Source organism: Selaginella moellendorffii, unplaced genomic scaffold, assembly GCF_000143415.4.
Source record: "Selaginella moellendorffii unplaced genomic scaffold, v1.0 SELMOscaffold_48, whole genome shotgun sequence".
Lineage (NCBI taxonomy): Eukaryota > Viridiplantae > Streptophyta > Lycopodiopsida > Selaginellales > Selaginellaceae > Selaginella > Selaginella moellendorffii.
This window is the reverse complement of record NW_003314309.1, coordinates 97,072-117,451: the sequence shown is the minus strand read 5'-3', so window position 1 is coordinate 117,451 and position 20,380 is coordinate 97,072. Positions and strand designations below refer to the sequence as shown.

The following is a 20,380-nucleotide window of genomic DNA, read 5'->3' as shown; positions in this document are numbered from 1 at the left end:
ATGTACGCGAAATGCGGCAGCATGGAGGATTCCCGCCGTGTGTTCGACAGCATTCTTCACCCAAACGTGATGTCCTTGATGCTGGGCAGCGATCTTCGAGAGGATGCAAGCCAGGCGGTCGGGCTGCAAGCCAAACTCCAAGACGCGGCAAAGGCTTGTAGCAGCCTCACGGCGAAGGAAGACGAGAAAGCGAGGTCGCTCTCGAGTTCTTTGGGAAAATGGACTGCTCGCCAAAGTCTTGGACTTTCGTTGCTGCTGCCAAGGCCTGTGCGAATCTAGCAGTGAAAGAGGAGGCCACCAAAAGATGGTGAAGACGAAGAGCCTGGAAAAGGGGCTCGCTGTTCACGATGGAGCTGTGAAAAGCCACTGCTGTGGAGATATCTTCGTGGGAAGCAGCCAAGTGACATGTACTCAAAGTGTGGGAGCATGGTCGACGCGCGGATGGTTTTCGAGAGCATGCCTCGTCGTGATGTCGTGCTCTGGACGAGCTTGATACAAGGCTTTGTGGACAACGGGGAAAGCGAGCTGGCTCTCGTGTTCTTCGAAGATATGAAGCTATCTGGGTGCTGTCCAAGCTCTCGGACGTGTGTTGCTGCGCTTGCCGCCTGTGCGAGCTCGGCAATGCGAGAAGAAGCGGTGGATGTCGACGGCAAACTCGTGAAGAGAAAGAGCTTGGAAACCGGGGTGGCTATCCACGGTGAAGCTTCAAACAACAGGTGCTGTGAGGACGTGTTCGTGGGGAACACTCTGATCGATATGTACGCGAAGTGTGAGAAGCTAGAGGAAGCTCGCAAGGTCTTCGATGGCATGGTTGGCCGATGTGAGTGGAGACAGTAAGCTGGCCTTGGAGCTGTTCTTCGGCATGGCTCGGGAGAACGATCCGGACGAGAGAACGTTTGTTGCTGCGCTCATGGCCTGCGTCCACCTTTCAGCGTCCGAGCCACCTGTTCCGTGAGAAGATGGAAAGCTAGTGCGAATCCAGAGCCTAGAAAAGGGGATGGAGATTCATTCTCTCGCCGCGAAGTTTGGACGCTGCGAGCACAGATTTGTCGGGAGCAGCTTGGTGGACATGTATGCCAAGTGTGGAGATATGGTGAAAGCTCGAGCAGTTTTCAAACGCATGCCTAGCCGGGACGTTGTCGTTTGGACGAGCTCGATACAGGGATATATAGACAACGGTGAGAGTGAGCTCGGGCTGGAACTCTTGGAGTGGACTGTGCTCCAAACTCTCGGACTCTTGTAGCACTTACGGCCTAGCTGGAAGGAATCCAGGCTGAGCTTTACAGGCGTGGGCTGGAAGACGATCAAGTTGTGGGGAGTAAACTTCTACAGGAAGTGCGGAGTTATGAGTGCGGCCGAGCACTTGTTTGGATCTCTGGCAGTCCGAGATATCGTCGCCTGGAATGCACTGATCACGGGATTCGGCCAACAGGGTGACACGTCGCGCGTGTTCGAAGCCTTTCGCGAGATGCGAGAAGATGGCGTGCGAGCAAACGCAATCACATTTGTCTCGGTCATCACTGCTTGCAGCCACGGCGGCATAGTTGAACGAGGCAGGGAGTTTTTCCAGGCAATGGACCCGGACTCTGGCATTGTTTGCGGGATTCATCACTACAGCAGCTTGGTGGATCTCGTAACCGACTGGAAGAGGCCTTGAAAGTCCTCGAGAGCATGCCTTTGAGAGCGGATGCTGTGGTTTGGAGGAGGGCCTGCCGTAAGTGGAAGTGGGGAGGATTGCGTTCGAGGCACTGACGAAGATCGACGAGAATGACTCGGCTGCGTACGTTCTGATGGCGAGCATCTACCGGAGCGCGGGGCTGTGGGAGGATCATGATAAGCTCAAAACTATACAGGAGGCGGCCTTGAAAGCAGATAAGAAGAGTTCACTTCATCAAGCGGTCACACGATGGTGATGGATTACGAACTGGAAGGTAGAAAGGACGGCAGCAACATGGTGGACGAGCTAGAGATTTGATTGCCAGCATGGGAATGAGCTCTGTGGTTTGCCGCAAAGTAGGTCCAGAAGAACGCGTTGAAGAAGGCTGCCACGAAGATCGCAACGCTGACAAGTGTTATCACCTCTCTTTGGTCCTGTTCGCTACCACCTTGTCCCTCTGTTCTAAGCTTATGTGGCGGCATAGCAGTGCTCGAACAGGTGTTGGTCAGTGGCAAGCCACAGAGCTGATTCCCAGCGAAGAGAGCCGCGTCCATGGACGAGAGTTGCGGGCTGTCAGGTATCCGTCCCACCAGGCTGTTGTTGGAGACGTCGAAGATGGTGAGAAACGAGAGGTCCGCCACGGACGATGGTATGGAGCCATTGAGACGATTCCCCGCGAGCCACACCTTGGAGAGATTCCTTGCCTTCCCCAGGGACTCGGGAATGGGACCTGTTAGCTGGTTGTGTCTCAGGTCCAGCACCTGGAGCTTGTAGAGGTCGCCAATGGCGGCTGGAATGCTTCCAGTCAGCTGGTTGAAGGAGAAGTCTATGAAGGTCGGGAAGGCGAAGCCGTTGTAGACGAGTCCTCCGGTTTGAATCATCATATGCCGTTTGCTCTTGTTGTAAAGCTGGACGTTGGCAAACAGTCGGCCAATGCTTTCCGGCATCTCCCCAGAGAACCTGTTAACCGAGAAGTCCATGGCTCGTAAGTTCGTGAGCCTGGGAAGCCAGTCCGGTATGGAGCCACTGAATCTGTTGTTTTCGAGGATGAGGAACTGCAGAGCCGACATGTTTTGCAACATGGCCGGGATTGAACCGACAAGATCGTTGCTGGAAAGCTCCAGAATGAGCAGGCGGCTCAAATCCCCGAAGCTCTCAGGGAGATTTCCAGAGAACTTGTTCTTTCCCAGCCAGAGAACGACGAGCACGGTGCAGTTGGAGAGTCCGGAAGGGAGCTCCCCGCCGATGTCGTTGCTGCTGAGAACTAGCTGCTGGAGATGTGAGAGCTTCGAGAGCTCGCCTGGGATTGTTCCAGTCAAGTAATTGCTGTCGAGGCGTATCCCTCTGATGTTCGAACAGTTTCCAAGCTCCGGAGGTATGGCACCACTAAAACGATTCCCCGTGAGAACCAGCAGCTGGAGATGCGAGAGCTTCGAGAGCTCGCCTGGGATGGTGCCACTAAAACGATTCCCCGTGAGAACCAGGATCTTCAAGTTCCTCAAGCCTCCCAGCGTAGCCGGGATCGTTCCGCTAAACCAGTTTAGCCCGAGGTTCAAAACCTCGATGCTTGCAAAGTCGCCATCTTCCAGCTCCAGTGGCCCGGAGAGAGAGTTGTATGCAGCGCGTAAATCCGAGAGCTTGCGTAGCCTTCTCAAGCTCGGTGGCAAACCACCCTGGAGCGAATTGTTGGAGATACCCATGTACCTGAGCTCCAAGTTCTTGCTCCAAATATCGGGTAGATCTCCTCTAAACCTGTGATACGATATGTCCAGGCGCGTCAAGTTCGTCATCTCCCCGAAAGTTTCTGGAATGGAGCCGCTGAGTCCGTTGTGCGAGAGTTCCAGTGCCACCAATGGAAAAGCTCCCAGTTAAGTTGTTGATGGACAGGTTGAGCGATCGCAGCGTCAAGCTAAAGTTTGGGAGTCCGGCCACTGTGAAGAAGTTCCCACTGAGGTCCAGGCTTTCCAAACTCTCGAGGCTGGAGAGATTTCCGGGGAACTCTTGCAGGGAATTGGAGCTCAAGTTGAGGAGGTTGAGCTGCGTATTTTTGCAAAGGACTTCCAGCGAGGAGAGGCCGTTTTGCGAGAGGTCCAGGCGAGCCAGCGATGGAAGCTCGGCCCAGGTGGCAGGAAAAACTCCCGAGAGATTAAACCTGGACAGAGCGAGGCCCTCCACTTGGTTGTCCGAGCTCCACTCCACTCCCCGCCATGCTCTTGGATTGGCAGTCTCGTTCCACACTTTGATGCCAAGCCTGTCACGGAGAGATGCCAAGCTCCCAGATGCTGAAAACAATCTTGGCATTCTTGATCCTCAGGCACTTCTCTCGCAAAGCCACACCTAGAGTTTGCACATAATCCTCTTCGCAGTGGGGATGGAGCTGTGACTCCGGATCATCCTCCAGCTCGGGATCCCCTTGAGTAGTCCCAGCGCTCACATACTTGGCCTGGAAACAAATTTTAAGTTGTAATTTGTGATAGCTTTATAGTTACTCAAATTTAAGTTGGAGATTATAGTTGTCCCTTACAACTAAAATATAAATCATAATTTGTAGTAACATATTCTTTAAAGCTAGATAAGCTCATATATGTTGCTAATTAGAGTTGCAATTTACAAATTTTAAACTATGACTAAAATGTAAGTTCTTAAGGTTTGTAGTTCCAAAAGTTTTAGTCATAAATTTCAACAATATTTACATTAACTAAATTACTAATAGCAGTATAATGTACCCATATAATTTCCTAATAAAAGAACTTTGTTTTCTTCCTCAGATCTGTATTAAGTTTTTTGTTTAGGATTTAAGAATGAGAGTTGCATGTTAGTGTTTAAGGTGTAGAAGTAATTATATTTACCTTATACAAATTATCATAAATCATATTCGTCTTTATGGTAAACATCCTTTAGCACCACATGATGCATGGTTTTCAATGGAAGATATTCAAGGGATTAGATTATGCAGATCTACTACTTTAGTATAACAATTTTTTGAAATTGATAAAAGCCCTATAGTTCCAGATGATTGTTATATTAATTTGAGTGGTGGTAATGGTAGTGGCAATGATGATTTTGAGAATGATAATATATTTAATTATTTTTAAAATTGCTTACATGGAAATGAAGACAATTTATTACCTATTTATAAAGGGGCAAGTGCTTCTATTTTGTTGGCTTGTTTAAGGATTCTATATCTGAAAGTTATTATCGGAATATCAAGCCAAGCAATAGATCATTTTGTAAGGTAATTAATTTTTATTTATTATTTAGTATTGAATTTTTAATTATTTGGATAAAGGCTCTTTAAAAAAATGTTGCCTACAAATAAAAGTTTTCAAATAATTATAAGGAAGTGGTAAATATCGCTTAACATAATGGACTTACCTATAAAAAGATTGATTCATGCATCAATGATTTCATGTTATTTCATAAGGAGAATAAGGACCTTCAATTTTGTCAAATTTCTATTCCTAGCAAGCACAAAGATTTTAGCAATTATATACCTGAGACAATAATGCACTATTTCTCTATTATACCTTGATTTCAATAATAATTTCAATGTAGAGAAATAGCACAATATATAACTTATCATTTTATCATCAATCCACTAATGGAATAATGAGAATGCCTGCAAATGGTTCAACTTAAAAAAAATCGAAGATGATTACCCAAATTTTGCAGTAAATCCAAGAAATATACATCTTACTATGGTTGCAAATGATCTTTCTCTAACAAAATTAATAGCAAAAATATAGGAAATTGTTGCAGTTAATAATAATATACCACCAACTCTAGCAATTAAGCCTTCATTTATATTTCTTATTATGATTATACCAGGTATTAGTTTATAAACTAAAATGAAATATTTACATTTATAATTTTTCTAGGTCCAAAAATTTAATATTTATTAGTTATTATTTTAGGAAGAGTTGAAACAATTAAGGGATGGAGTGCCATTAAAAAATAATTCTAAGCTAAAGGGTCAATAGTTTTTAAAGCTTAGAGAAGCAATATGATAGTTTATTCATTTATAATTTTGTTCAAGACTTCAAAATAATGGGAAAATACTTTTACCTAGACTGTGGACTTGGATTTATTGGAGTATAGTCATGAAATTTATAAAAATGCATATATAATGGTCATTGGTGTTTCTTACCTATGGATCATTTATTGGCTTACATGGAAATGAAGGCAATTTATTACTTATTTATAAAGGGGCAAGTGTTTCTATTTTGTTGGCTTGTTTAAGGATTCTAGATGTGCAAGTTATTACTGGAATATTAAGAAAAGAAACAGATCATTTTGAAAGGTAATTAATTTTTATTAATTTATTATTTAAATTTATTAATAATTTTATTTTATCTCTATTATACCTTGACTTCAATAATAATTTCAATGTAGAGAAATAACACAATATTTAGCTTATCATTTTATCATCAATCCATTAATGGAATAATGAGAATGTCTGCAGATGGTTCATCTTAAAAAAATTTGTAGTAAATCCAAGAGATATACATCTTGCTATGGCTACAAATGATCTTTCTCCAATAAAATTAATGGCAAAAATATATTCATGTTAGGCAATTGTTGCAGTTAATAATAATATACCACCAACTTTAGCAATTAAGCCTTCATTTATATTTCTTATTATGATTAAACCAGGTATTAGTTTAAAATAAAATGAAATATTTCTATTTATAATTTTTCTAGGCCTAAAACTTCCTAGTACCTAATATTTATTGGTCATTATTTTTGGAAGAGTTGAAACAATTATAGGATGAAGTGCCATGGAAAGATAATTCTAAGCCAAAAGGTCAACAGGTTTTAAAGTTTAGAGAAGCAATGTGATAGTTTATTCATGATTTTCCTGGATTATGATTTTGTTCAGGACTTCAAATTAATGGGAAAATACTTTTACCTAGACTGTGGATCTAGATTCTTGGAATATAGTCACAAAGTTTATAAAAATGCATATATATTAGTCATTGGTGTTTTTTACCTATGGATCATCTATTTAGGTCTACTAATAGAATGTAAGATTTTAGTTATTATTTCTAAAACACAAATTAAATTCTAATTTTAATTAGTTTATTTAATGGCCATAATTATATTTGACCAATACTAGGATAGATGACTCCAAAACAATAGGCAACATATTATTATTTGGTTAGACAAGAAGATCAAATATCATTATCTAATGATAAAAAATGATTATATTCACATTTTATCAACTTCCATTTTTTATAAGTTGCCAGTAGCATTTTTAAAGGATTATATGCATATATTTAAGAATGTTTTTGAAACTATATATAAAACTATTACTAGTAAAAATGATGAATTAAGTACTAAAAAATATTTAATTATGTGCAGAATAAAGGAAAATATGTGGCTGTGACGTAATGGAAAAATTGATCATGGAATTTGGACATTAACAATTTATCAAAATAAATTATTTATTGATAATATAGAAGAATCTTAGGGTTTATAAGTTTTTGAATGGGAAAGAGAAAGAAGGACGAGGGCGCTGCCGCCGCCAAGGGCCAGGCGATCATCCCCAGCTTCTTCAAGCGAGGTGAGACCGATGCATCGCGGGCTCCCACACTTGTGTGGCCATCGCCGTATCATCTCAGGCGATCAGCCGAGAATGCGGCCAGCGCGAGTAAGAAACGGTGCTTGAATTTAGATGTAGACGCCGGGTCGGGCGATGGGAAGGATGCCGATTGCGGAGTATCGGGGGAAGCGATTAAAGACAGGCGTAGAAAGTTTGTAGATGTTCTTCTTGGAGAGGGGGACAGGGATGGCGGTGGTGGAAATCCCTCCTTTTATGGAAAGCCGCCGTCAAGGAAGGAGAAGCTTACTCCTCTGGAGCAGCAGATTGTGGAGCTCAAGAAGAAATTCCCAGACGTCCTTCTCATGGTCGAGGTGGGATACAAGTTTCGATTTTTCGGAGAGGATGCGGAGAAAGCAGCCAATGTTTTGGGAATCGTTGCTTACTACAGCCACAACTTTCTCACTGCCAGCGTTCCAACGTTCCGGCTGCACGTACATGTGAGAAGGCTTGTGGAAGCTGGCTACAAAGTTGGCGTTGTCAAGCAGACCGAGACAGCGGCTATCAAAGCTCACGGGACGAACAAGGCTGGCCCGTTCTCGAGAGATCTCTCGGCGCTATATACCAAGGCCACGCTCGAGGCGGGCGAGTTTCTTGGGGGAGAAGAGAGCGGGGAAAGGGATGGACCTATTCGTCTGAGCAGCTATATCATGTGTGTTGTGGAGGAGGCAATCACCGAGCGCAAGGCCAACGCTGGAAAGGATGAAGTGAGGGGAAGTTTTGATGCTAGATTTGGGGTGGTGGCCGTGGAAACCTCGACCGGAGACGTGATGTATGGTCACTTCATGGACACTGTCACCAGGACGGAACTGGAATCACGGTTGCTTGCGTGTGCTCCCGCAGAACTTCTTTTATCTGCGTCCTTGTCCGCTTCTACAAAGAAGGTAAGCTGTTTTCTTTTCTCTGATCGGGTTGTATATGAATGATGGTGATTTTTCTATAGTTGTTGATGGACTATGCAGGCGCAGCGGATGTTCGAGTCGAGAAGACGCCTGAGAACTCGTTTGAAAATGGCGGTCCTGTTGCTGCTCTTGCGGACTTCTACGGGAGCTTGGCGCCTTCTAAGAAAGGCTGTCTGGACGAGAAGGTTGATGGAGGGCTGGAGGTGATTTTCTAGTTGTCTTGATTACACTATCGGATGAGAATTGAAGTTTGCAGGCGTTGATGACGATGCCAGAAATCGTGGTTGCTGCGTTTGCGCATATATTTGCTTATCTGAAGCAGTTTCATCTGGAAAATGTATTGCGCTTAGGAGCTCTTTTCCGACCATTTGCCGGGCAGCAAGAGATGACGCTCTCGCCCAATACCATCCGCCAGCTTGAGGTAACCACTGAATGCGATGTTTACTTGCCAGTAACAAGTTTTTTCTTTCTAGATTCTACATAACCAAACTGATGGTACTGAAAACGGATCTTTATTCTGGCTTATGAACCACACAAAAACTGCTTTTGGCGCGAGGCTGCTTAAGTATTGGGTAAGGAGTTTGGTCTCAGTCACAATTTTGGATTTTTCGTTTTTTCATTCATGTCTATTTTCAGGTGACCCATCCGTTAAGAGACCGCATGCTCATTTCTCAACGTTTAGACGCCGTTGCGGAAATTGCCGAATCCATTGGAGATAAAGGCAGAGGTACAACAGTTGCAACTTTAGCTTCAACGTTGTTGCTGCTGGGAAAATCGCCTGATCTTGAGCGTGGTATCACAAGAATTTATCACAAAACAGCAACAACGTATGAGGTACCTTTGCTTTTCTGTAATCCTGTATGTTATTCTTTTCTGACCGTAATGTTTGCTGCAGTTCATTAACGTGATTAATGCGATTATGAAAGCAGCGTCCCAGTTTCAACGGGTTCGCGACGCCAGGTCTGCGCTCCTCAGCAGGCTAATCTCCGCAGTGACTTCAACTTCAGTGATAGATCACGCAAACAAGCTTGTGACGAGTTTGAATGCAGAGGCAGCAGCTGCCGGGGATAAGATTAACTTGTTTGTTGCCGGCCAGTTTCCCGAGGTTTTGTTATCGTTTCCCAGACTTCGTTTAAGTCGTGTTTCAGGTAGACGAATGCAAAGAGACCATAAAAAGTATTGAGGAGGATCTCGAAAGTTTTCTTCCCAGTTATCGGAAACTGTTGAAGTGTTCAAATCTGGAATACTTGAGCGTCTCGGGAACGTCGTTTTTGGTCCAGGTACCTTCTTTTTCTCAATTCAGTTATTTGATTGCTAAAAGCTTGTAGTTTCAGGTTCCATGTGCGCAGCGTGTACCTGCAGATTGGGTTAAAATAAACAGTACGAAAAAGGCAAACCGCTTTCATCCTCCGGAGGTCTTGGAAGCATCGGAAAGAATGGCACTTGCAAAGGAGCAATTAAATATATCTTGCGCCAAAGCATGGGACATGTTCCTGACTGACTTTACCTCCTATCACATGGAGTTCCGGGCTGCAGTACAGGCACTAGCAGCTCTCGACTGTCTTTATTCCCTTGCTGTTGTCTCGTGCAATCAGGTCTGTCTCCTTGTGTTTTTCAACGCTTATCTGAATGAAAATGTGCTTCAGGGGTATGTTCGACCGGAGTTCGTGGATGAAGCGTGCCTTTTGAAGATAGAAGGTGGTCGACATCCGGTTTGTTTCTTTTGCTCTTGTCGTTTAATATTTTTACTGAGATTTCTTTCCGTGAGCAGGTCCTAGATTCGACTCTGCAAGATGCATTTGTACCAAATGACACAGTTGTTTCTGGTGAGGGTGAACGATCGCAAATAATCACTGGTCCAAACATGGGTGGTAAAAGTTGCTACATCCGTCAAGTTGCTCTAATCACAATCATGTCCCAGTATCTTTATTTCTTTTCACTCCGTATGTTTTGTTATCGTGCAGATAGGATCGTATGTTCCAGCCGCGACAGCCAAACTGCATGTATTTGATGCCGTGTTTACGAGAATGGGGGCGATGGACAGAATCCAGAGGGGCTCCAGTACGTTTTTCGAGGAGCTGAGCGAAGCTTCAACTATTCTCCACAAGGCAACTTCTCGCTCGCTGGTAGTCATCGACGAGCTGGGAAGAGGAACCAGCACGCACGACGGCATCCCCATCGCGTATGCGACGCTCCATCACCTTCTCCAAGAGGTTCAATGCTTCACGCTCGTCGTTACTCACTACTTGAACGTCACGGAGGTGGTGAAGCTCTTTCCCAGCCAGGTTCAAGCATACCATATGTCATATCTTGTGGAGAGCCTGGAAGGAGACCTTGACAAAAGCTTAGTGCAAGAAGTGGCACAAAAGGTGATGTTCCTCTACAAGCTCCAGCTCAGTGCTATGGGGGGTTCCATATATATAGTAGGGATAATGGGTAGATTGGGCATGTTGGCTAAATTGAGGTATAATTTAGCTCTTGTTTGCGTGTTTGTCCTTGTTCTGGGTTTAAGCCCAAGTTCTATATGATATTAGTTGGTGAAGTACCTATATCTTTGTATTATGCCATTAGTATGTTGAAATAACACTATATGTTAGTCCTAGCATTGGGATATTAAATGCTCTAGGATTGTTCCAAGTCACTATAATACGTTGGCTCCTTGGGTTCATACTTAAAAGTTTGGCACCATTCTTTTGTTCAATGGCCCAAGGCTTTGAAACTCGAGTTCCACACCACTGTCCTTTGGATGACACATGGCATATAGAGGGTTTAGGTTCCACTTCATTTTTATAAAAGGTAAAAACTATATGCACTACAATTGCTTGTTTTTTAAGTAATACCATTTGGTAACCTCAAATGCAACAAAAAAGAACAACTCAAGAAACAGTCCATATTGTTAGTTGGTTAAAGGAATTGCATTACATGTTGATTGATATTTGGCAAGTTCAGTTTGCTTTGGCTATGCTCAACCCAAGGGGTAGGGTGTCAAAAAAGTAGGGTTCTTTGGAGAGCTGTGGCTCCCAACTTCCGTTCATGAGGGCGTGAATTTGCAAGAAAGTGTAATGGATTCTTAACAACCAAAGAAAATAATTTGAGAGACAGTTCATAAGGTTCAAATATAAAAAGAAAAGGCCTATAAATAAAAGTGTACCCTTTTTTCCAATCGATTAAGAGTTTTGGGATAAATGTCCTTAGGTTTGAATAGTACTGGGTTGGGTGACTTCCTAAGAAGTCTAAATTCAGGAGCTTACAGCTTCTTAATTTTTCCCCTTAAAAAAATTAAGGATATTTAATTTTTCAAAAGGAATTAAAATATTCTATTTAAGCTTATTATTTCTTAAGTGGTGAAAAACTTTTCAAGTGGATAAAATATCAATGGTTTCTTCTCTATCACTTGTATTTTCACTTTTATCCATTCTCTATTTAACTTTTTTTTCTGTCCTATTTAAAAGTAAATTTAATATATTTCTAAAATTTACTAGTTATATTATGGTATTTTTACCTACTCCCAATGAATTATATTGATTAGATATGTATATTAAGTTATAAGATTTTCACTAAGAAAAAGTATAAAGACTGATAACTTCAGTGAGTTATTTATTACTCTCTTGATCTAATATTGAGAAAGATGCCATAAAAAGGGTTTATTTTCTAGCCTCATTTATAGTTTAAGTAGCACTCTTAGTGCATATAGAAATATGCATCTTAATTAACCAAAAAACCATAGTTTATATACAAAAGTGAGTGGTTTGAAAATTATACTACTATTTATATACAATATCATAGCTATACACTTAGACCTCATATTATCTTATTCTTTTAGAAGGATGAAAGGTAGTTAAAGTTTTCAAGTTGACAGGCTAGGATCTAGAGGAACATCAGGAGGAGACACTGGTAGATTTGTAGATGGTGTCTGATCCCTTTATACAAAAGATTTAAGTTATTGCATATATATAGGATTAGTTTGTTAAATGTTTTGCCAAACTTTATAAACGTGTAGTTTAACTTACTGAATAAGGAGCCTCTTAGACAAACCATATATTGTAACATTAGGAAAATGGATTAACACCAAATCATCCACTTTATACTCCATTGGTGAACGATGATGGAAGTTGTTGTGCTGGTATTATCCCACTTATACACAGCCTAAGTGCTTAATAAACTCCACTCGAATGAGTGGAAAAATGCTCATCAACTGTTAATCCCAAAACTTAGTATTGGCAGCTTATAGCAATCACGAAGGTAAACTCAACTCCATTAGTAATATCGAATAATGACCATATAAAAGTTTATAAGGTGAAGCACTAATGGAATTTTATACCCTGTGATATACATATACCAAAGAAACAGCAAATACCCATCCCAATCTAAATGCTGAAAGTTCATATGTTTTGCAATCATTCTTTTAAATGTCAAAACAAGCCATTCCTAGAAACTTGGGTAAAAGTCTATATGTTAAAAACTTGTACTAGAAAAGAAAGAAAGAGGAAAAGAAAATAAGAATGAAAGAGAAAAGAAGGTAAGAGTAGAGTGGATGCTTACTACTACACTTGTTTGACTTGATTTTGCATTTTGCTTTAGCTAGACACAAATAAACATATAAAAAGTAAAAAAGGAATGACTTGAGTCCTTCAATCCCTATGAAGGCTTTTGTTGAAGTCATAAGCAAAGATAAACTTGGTATCGCTTGAGTACTCTAGATTTTGAGCAAATAGACATGCATTAATGATGGAAAGCTAGAGTACAAAAAAAAGGGATAAAGTTTGAGTGTTAACTCACCTCCTTAATTAGTTCTACATGGGGCAACTGCCACTCATTCCTGTTCTTGAGTCTTAAGATTTAAATTTCAAGACTTAGGATGATGTTTCTAAATATAAAGTTGATTTTCAATGCTCCACTTTCTCCCACAACTGAGTTGAGTTTCATTTTGAAGCTCTCACTTCTCCATGGCATTGGGCTGTTTTATTGCTGCTATGACTCCAGAGAGCTCATTCTTGAACTTGTTCTTCTGTTGTAATGCACCCTATCCCTACAGCTGCTTCACCTTGAGCTGTCAGATCTCATTGCGAAGCTCTGCATTCTCCTTGGGGAGAAGCTCTGCATTCTCCTTGGGGAGTTCCTTATTCATGTGCTAAGTCTTTGTGCATACAAATTCCTAGAAAGTTGTACCTCAAATGCTCCTCTTGAGCTGGAGAATATGGTTCTGGATCTTCGTGAGCTTCACATCTAGGGGCTGGTAGACAAAGGTGTTGATTGGACTCTGTCTCGCATGAAAATGCTCATCTGCTTGTCGTGGAAAAGCCTTGCAAAATCTGCTGGTATTGGCATCTATAGTGTTGACTGGAGACACTGCATTTTGTCCACAAACTGGAAAAATGCCAAGCTTAAGATCCAGTGTAAGCTCAGGCTTGCAGCGTCACTCTTGCTCGGGATGCTCTCAACTGTGGTGTTTGCAATGATGTGGCATGTTGTCGGTGTCGGCATTGAGAGCTGGTTGTGTTGGTGTTGCTGTGTGCGGTGGAGATGCTGGAGACTGCTCCTGCTGGGTCATGTTCACGTTACACTGGTTTGACAACTGTCAGTTTGGAACCTGCAAGGTGGTTACATGTTTAGGATCTTGTTCTGGAGTCTTCTCCTGAATTTCCTCACCTTGAGCTTTGTGATCTTTGTTGTTAGTTGTTCCCTTTACAGCTTTTGTGCTCTTGCATGTAGATGTTGCTGTGCGTCCGCATCTATCACACGCTTTCCACAATCCATCAACAGGAGAGCTTTCTTAGCCTTTATAAGGAACTCTGACCGATGCTTTTGGTATTGGTTTTCCTCCCTGCCAAATGCCACAGACTTAGGCCCAACAATTGCGATAAACTTCTGCTTGTATGACACTCTCTACAACTACTGGAACGCTCAAAGTTGGATTTTTTTTTAGTTTTGGAGTGTGAGGAATTTTTGGAAAAGCTTTATAAGCACAGAGCAGCATCGCATTGGTAAACACCGTTTTGACAAGCTTAGGCTTCCTGGCGTTACATGTTTACTTTCAGGCCCGAGTAGGATGGTGACAAGCTTGATCTCCGGTGGAGTAGCAGGAATCGCTGCCTCAACAGGTAAGAGTCTTAAGAGCGTGATCGCCATAGTTCCTGTTTTCAGCGGTGTTTCCGATCGACTTAACTCGAGGGCGACCGGAGATGGACACCGGCTTACAAGCCTGGGATTGCGAGCGCGCTGAGGCACATTGTTCGCACCCAAGGCTACGCTGGGTTGTACAGGGCGATTTTTCCTGAGTACCTCAAGGTTTTTCCATCCCCGATTCATTTCCAACCGTCAGATATTCTTGAATCGACGGCCTTGGTTGAATTTCCATGTTGCTAGCAAATGTTTAGGGTTCTTGCGATGGATGAGTCTTGGCGACGGCAGCGATTCGATGCGCCGCACCAGCATTCGCTCCTTCGGCAGCGCCGCCGCGGGCGCCCGATCAGCAGGTGTCGGCGTTGAAGGTCACAACGGATTTGCGCAAGGGCAATTTGCGCCTGGGCGATCCACGCCCAGGCGGCGGAGAGCAAGCAGCTGGGGATCCATGTTGTCAATGCGCTTGTGGACATGTACGCGAAATGCGGCAGCATGGAGGATTCCCGCCGTGTGTTCGACAGCATTCTTCACCCAAACGTGATGTCCTTGATGCTGGGCTACGTCTGGGCGATGTGGCTCTGGATCTCTTCGAGAGGATGCAAGCCAGGCGGTCGGGCTGCAAGCCAAACTCCAGGACGCGGCAAAGGCTTGTAGCAGCCTCGCGGCGAAGGAAGACGCTGTTTTGGTCGATGGGAAGCTCGTCAAGGAGGCTAGTCTCGAGACCGGCAGAGGCATCCATTCTCAAGCCAAGCAGATGGGACCGTCTTGCAGCGAAGACGTTTTCCTCTCGAGCTAAGTGCGGCATCATGCTCGATGCTCGATCGGTCTTCGACGAGATGCCACAGTGAGACGTGGTCTCCTGGAACGCGTTGATACTGGGCTACGTAGAGAATGGAGAAAGCGAGGTCGCTCTCGAGTTCTTTGGGAAGATGGGCTGCTCGCCAAACTCTCGGACTTTCGTTGCTGCTGCCAAGGGCTGTGCGAATCTAGCAGTGAAAGAGGAGGCCACCAAAAGATGGTGAAGACGAAGAGCCTGGAGAAGGAGCTCGCTGTTCACGATGGAGCTGTGAAAAGCCACTGCTGTGGAGATATCTTCCTGGGGAGCAGCCAAGTGACAGGTACTCAAAGTGTGGGAGCATGGTCGACGCGCGGATGGTTTTCGAGAGCATGCCTCGTCGTGATGTCGTGCTCTGGACGAGCTTGATACAAGGCTTTGTGGACAACGGGGAAAGCGAGCTGGCTCTCGTGTTCTTCGAAGATATGAAGCTATCTGGGTGCTGTCCAAGCTCTCGGACGTGTGTTGCTGCGCTTGCCGCCTGTGCGAGCTCGGCAATGCGAGAAGAAGCGGTGGATGTCGACGGCAACTCGTGAAGAGAAAGAGCTTGGAAACCGGGGTGGCTATCCACGGTGAAGCTTCAAACAACTAGAGGAAGCTCGCAAGGTCTTCGATGGCATGGCTGGCCGATGTAAGTGGAGACAGCAAGCTGGCCTTGGAGCTGTTCTTCGGCATGGCTCGGGAGGACGATCCGGACGAGAGAACGTTTGTTGCTGCGCTTTCAGCGTCCGAGCCACCTGTTCCGTGAGAAGATGGAAAGCTAGTGCGAATCCAGAGCCTAGAAAAGGGGATGGAGATTCATTCTCTCGCCGCGAAGTTTGGACGCTGCGAGCACAGATTTGTCGGGAGCAGCTTGGTGGACATGTATGCCAAGTGTGGAGATATGGTGAAAGCTCGAGCAGTTTTCAAACGCATGCCTAGCCGGGACGTTGTCGTTTGGACGAGCTTGATACAGGGATATATAGACAACGGTGAGAGTGAGCTCCGGCTGGAACTCTTGCAGTGGACTGTGCTCCAAACTCTCGGACTCTTGTAGCGGGACTTACGGCCTAGGCTGATCTTTACAGGCGTGGGCTGGAAGACGATCAAGTTGTGGGGAGTAAACTTCTACAGGAAGTGCGGAGTTATGAGTGCGGCCGAGCACTTGTTTGGATCTCTGGCAGTCCGAGATATCGTCGCCTGGAATGCACTGATCACGGGATTCGGCCAACAGGGTGACATGTCGCGCGTGTTCGAAGCCTTTCGCGAGATGCGAGAAGATGGCGTGCGAGCAAACGCAATCACATTTGTCTCGGTCATCACTGCTTGCAGCCACGGCGGCCTAGTTGAACGAGGCAGGGAGTTTTTCCAGGCAATGGACCCGGACTCTGGCATTGTTTGCGGGATTCATCACTACAGCAGCTTGGTGGATCTCTTAACCGACTGGAAGAGGCCGTGAAAGTCCTCGAGAGCATGCCTTTGAGAGCGGATGCTGGGGTTTGGAGGAGCGTCCTCGGGGCCTGCCGTAAGTGGAAGTGGGGAGGATTGCGTTCGAGGCACTGACGAAGAATCGACGAGAATGACTCGGCTGCGTACGTTCTGATGGCGAGCATCTACCGGAGGGTGGGGCTGTGGGAGGATCATGATAAGCTCAAGACTATACAGGAGGCGGCCTTGAAAGCGGATAAGAAGAGTTCACTTCATCAAGCGGTCGTGATGGATTACAAACTGGAAGGTAGAAAGGACGGCAGCAACATGGTGGACGAGCTAGAGATTTGATTGCCAGCATCCACAGAGCTGGGAATGAGCTCTGTGGTTTGCCGCAAAGTAGGTCCAGAAGAACGCGTTGAAGAAGGCTGCCACGAAGATCGCAACACTGACAAGTGTTATCACCTCTGTTTGGTCCTGTTCGCTACCACCTTGTCCCTCTGTTCTAAGCTTATGTGGCAGCATAGCAGTGCTCGAACAGGTGTTGGTCAGTGGCAAGCCACAGAGCTGATTCCCAGCGAAGAGAGCCGCGTCCATGGACGAGAGTTGCGGGCTGTCAGGTATCCGTCCCACCAGGCTGTTGTTGGAGACGTCAAAGAAGGTGAGAAACGAGAGGTCCGCCACGGACGATGGTATGGAGCCATTGAGACGATTGCTCGCAAGCGCCACGTCGGAGAGATTCCTTGCCTTCCCCAGGGACTCGGGAATGGGACCTGTTAGCTGGTTGTGGCTCAGGTCCAGCACCTGGAGCTTGTAGAGGTCGCCAATGGCAGCTGGAATGCTTCCAGTCAGCTGGTTGAAGGAGAAGTTTATGTAGGTCGGGAAGGCGAAGCTGTTGTAGACGAGTCCTTGCCCGGTTTGAATCATCACAGACCGTTTGTTCTTGTTGTAAAGCTGGACGTTGGCAAACAGTCGGCCAATGCTTTCCGGCATCTCCCCAGAGAACCTGTTAACCGAGAAGTCCATGGCTCGTAAGTTCGTGAGCCTGGGAAGCCAGTCCGGTATGGAGCCGCTGAAGCTGTTGTTTGAGAGGAAGAGGAACTGCAGAGCCGACATGTTTTGCAACATGGCCGGGATTGAACCGACAAGATCGTTGCTGTAAAGCGACAGAAGGAACAGGCGGCTCAAATTCCCGAAGCTGTCAGGGAGATTTCCAGAGAACTTGTTCTGGTCCAGCCAGAGACTAACGAGCTCGGTGCAGTTGGAGAGTCCGGAAGGGAGCTCCCCGCCCATGTCGTTCCTGTTGAGAACCAGCATCTGGAGATGCGAGAGCTTCGAGAGCTCGCCTGGGATTGTTCCAGTCAAGTAATTGCTGTCGAGCCATATCTCTCTGATGTTCGACCAGTTTCCAAGCTCTGGAGGTATGGCGCCACTAAAACGATTCCCCGTGAGAACCAGCAGCTGGAGATGCGAGAGCTTCGAGAGCTCGCCTGGGATTGTTCCAGTCAAGTTATTGCTGCCGAGCCATATCTCTCTGATGTTCGACCAGTTTCCAAGCTCCGGAGGTATGGCGCCACTAAAACGATTCCCCGTGAGAACCAGCAGCTGGAGATGCGAGAGCTTCGAGAGCTCGCCTGGAATGGCGCCACTAAAACGATTCCCCCTGAGAACCAGCTTCTGGAGATGCGAGAGCTTCGAGAGCTCGCCTGGGATTGTTCCAGTCAAGTTATTGCTGTCGAGCCATATCTCTCTGATGTTCGACCAGTTTCCAAGCTCTGGAGGTATGGCGCCACTAAAACGATTCCCCGTGAGAACCAGCAGCTGGAGATGCGAGAGCTTCGAGAGCTCGCCTGGGATTGTTCCAGTCAAGTTATTGCTGTCGAGCCATATCTCTCTGATGTTCGACCAGTTTCCAAGCTCTGGAGGTATGGCGCCACTAAAACGATTCCCCGTGAGAACCAGCAGCTGGAGATGCGAGAGCTTCGAGAGCTCGCCTGGGATTGTTCCAGTCAAGTTATTGCTGCCGAGCCATATCTCTCTGATGTTCGACCAGTTTCCAAGCTCCGGAGGTATGGCGCCACTAAAACGATTCCCCGTGAGAACCAGCAGCTGGAGATGCGAGAGCTTCGAGAGCTCGCCTGGAATGGCGCCACTAAAACGATTCCCCCTGAGAACCAGCTTCTGGAGATGCGAGAGCTTCGAGAGCTCGCCTGGGATTGTTCCAGTCAAGTTATTGCTGTCGAGCCATATCTCTCTGATGTTCGACCAGTTTCCAAGCTCTGGAGGTATGGCGCCACTAAAACGATTCCCCGTGAGAACCAGCAGCTGGAGATGCGAGAGCTTCGAGAGCTCGCCTGGAATGGCGCCACTAAAACGATTCCCCATGAGAACCAGCTTCTGGAGATGCGAGAGCTTCGAGAGCTCGCCTGGGATTGTTCCAGTCAAGTTATTGCTGTAGAGCCATATCTCTCTGATGTTCCTCAAGCCTCCCAGCGTAGCCGGGATCGTTCTGCTAAACCAGTTTACCCCGAGGTTCAAAACCTCGATGCTTGCAAAGTCGCCATCTTCCAGCTCCAGTGGCCCGGAGAGAGAGTTGTATGCAGCGTGTAATTCCGAGAGCTTGCGTAGCCTTCTCAAGCTCGGTGGCAAACCACCCTGGAGCGAATTTTCGGAGATACGCATGTACCTGAGCTCCAAGTTCTTGCTCCAAATATCGGGTAGATCTCCTCTAAACCTGTTATACGATATGTCCAGGCGCGTCAAGTTCGTCATCTCCCCGAAAGTTTCTGGAATGGAGCCGCTGAGGCCGTTGTGCGAGAGTTCCAGTGCCTCCAGTCCCAGGTTACCACCAATGGAAAAGCTCCCAGTTAAGTTGTTGATGGACAGGTTGAGCGATCGCAGCGTCAAGCTAAACTTTGGGAGTCTGGCCACTGTTAAGAAGTTCCCACTGAGGTCCAGGCTTTCCAAACTCTCGAGGCTGGAGAGATTTCCGGGGAACTCTTGCAGGGAATTGGAGCTCAAGTTGAGGAGGTTGAGCTGCGTATTTTTGCAAGGGACTTCCAGCGAGGAGAGGCCGTTTTGCGAGAGGTCCAGGCGAGCCAGCGATGGAAGCTCGGCCCAGGTGGCAGGAAAAACTCCCGAGAGATTATACCTGGACAGAGCGAGGCCCTCCACTTGGTTGTCCGAGCTCCACTCCACTCCCCGCCATGCTCTTGGATTGGCAGTCTCGTTCCACACTTTGATGCCAAGCCTGTCACGGAGAGAGAGAAGAACCTGTGTGTCGTTCACGATTGCGGATGGATTTGTGGGGCACTGTGACCGGGATCTTGTGAGAAAGACGATTAGAAACAAAGGCAGCAGCAAATCCGCGAGAGACATGGCCATGGATCAGAACATCAAAGAGTGAACGCTATCATGAAAGCTGAGGTTCTTCTTTTTTTTTGTAAGAGTTTACACGCACATTTGCTAATCAATTCTTGGCACACTTGACTTCGAGTCAATTGAGGTAGTCAATAAAGTGGGGGACTTGGGATTTACCATTGTAAAAATACTTTATTGACTTTATTGACTAGCAAAGGGTCTTGATAAAAGCCTTGCTAGTCAATAAAGTGGGGGACTTGGGATTTGCCATTGGTATACTGGGCTATCAACTATATTACATAACATAGATTTTTGCACAATTTTTTTTTGTGGTGATTTTTTGGCCACAGTGGATAGAATGTGGATTTCGACACAAGACTTAGACTTGACTTCTGCCAGTCCGTAAAAGCATTATAATGATATGTTTTTCCAACAAAATTCTTGTGTTTGTTGGAAATTTAAGTTGTAATCAACTCAACTTAAATGTTAGTAGCAAA

At 45.5% G+C, this 20,380-nt stretch overlaps 5 protein-coding genes across 7 annotated transcripts; 3 read left to right on the top strand and 2 right to left on the bottom strand.

The window, feature by feature from the left end:
• Positions 1–1,913, top strand: LOC112350327 (putative pentatricopeptide repeat-containing protein At5g52630). Its single transcript, XM_024686301.1, has 5 exons — positions 1–267; positions 397–833; positions 933–1,071; positions 1,244–1,633; positions 1,758–1,913. The coding sequence occupies exons 1-5, from the start codon at positions 1–3 to the stop codon at positions 1,911–1,913; spliced, it is 1,389 nt and encodes a 462-aa protein (XP_024542069.1).
• Positions 1,889–3,467, bottom strand: LOC112350367 (LRR receptor-like serine/threonine-protein kinase FLS2). The gene has a single exon (XM_024686448.1). It carries the CDS (start codon positions 3,445–3,447, stop codon positions 1,918–1,920), a length of 1,530 nt encoding a protein of 509 aa, XP_024542216.1. The 5' UTR covers positions 3,448–3,467; the 3' UTR covers positions 1,889–1,917.
• Positions 3,468–7,142: 3,675 nt separating this feature from the next.
• On the top strand, positions 7,143–10,215 carry LOC112350364 (DNA mismatch repair protein MSH3-like). 3 transcript variants are annotated; one of them, XM_024686442.1, is made up of 10 exons: positions 7,143–8,140; positions 8,219–8,361; positions 8,408–8,579; positions 8,632–8,730; positions 8,795–8,992; positions 9,054–9,263; positions 9,307–9,438; positions 9,493–9,753; positions 9,805–9,870; positions 9,930–10,215. In XM_024686442.1, exons 1-10 carry the CDS (start codon positions 7,145–7,147, stop codon positions 10,167–10,169), a joined length of 2,517 nt encoding a protein of 838 aa, XP_024542210.1. In that variant the 5' UTR covers positions 7,143–7,144; the 3' UTR covers positions 10,170–10,215. The 3 variants fall into 3 exon arrangements, with proteins under 3 accessions (XP_024542210.1, XP_024542211.1, XP_024542209.1); XM_024686443.1 differs by having other exon boundaries at positions 8,200–8,343; positions 8,415–8,579; XM_024686441.1 differs by having other exon boundaries at positions 8,200–8,361; positions 8,415–8,579.
• Positions 10,216–15,729: 5,514 nt separating this feature from the next.
• LOC112350326 (putative pentatricopeptide repeat-containing protein At5g52630) lies at positions 15,730–16,554 on the top strand. Its single transcript, XM_024686300.1, has 3 exons — positions 15,730–15,860; positions 15,954–16,087; positions 16,184–16,554. Exons 1-3 carry the CDS (start codon positions 15,730–15,732, stop codon positions 16,552–16,554), a joined length of 636 nt encoding a protein of 211 aa, XP_024542068.1.
• Positions 16,555–16,862: 308 nt separating this feature from the next.
• Positions 16,863–20,048, bottom strand: LOC112350325 (LRR receptor-like serine/threonine-protein kinase GSO2). The gene is made up of 2 exons (XM_024686299.1): positions 18,950–20,048; positions 16,863–18,877 (listed from the first exon to the last, which is right to left on the bottom strand). Exons 1-2 carry the CDS (start codon positions 19,905–19,907, stop codon positions 16,863–16,865), a joined length of 2,973 nt encoding a protein of 990 aa, XP_024542067.1. The 5' UTR covers positions 19,908–20,048.
• Positions 20,049–20,380: the final 332 nt, after the last annotated feature.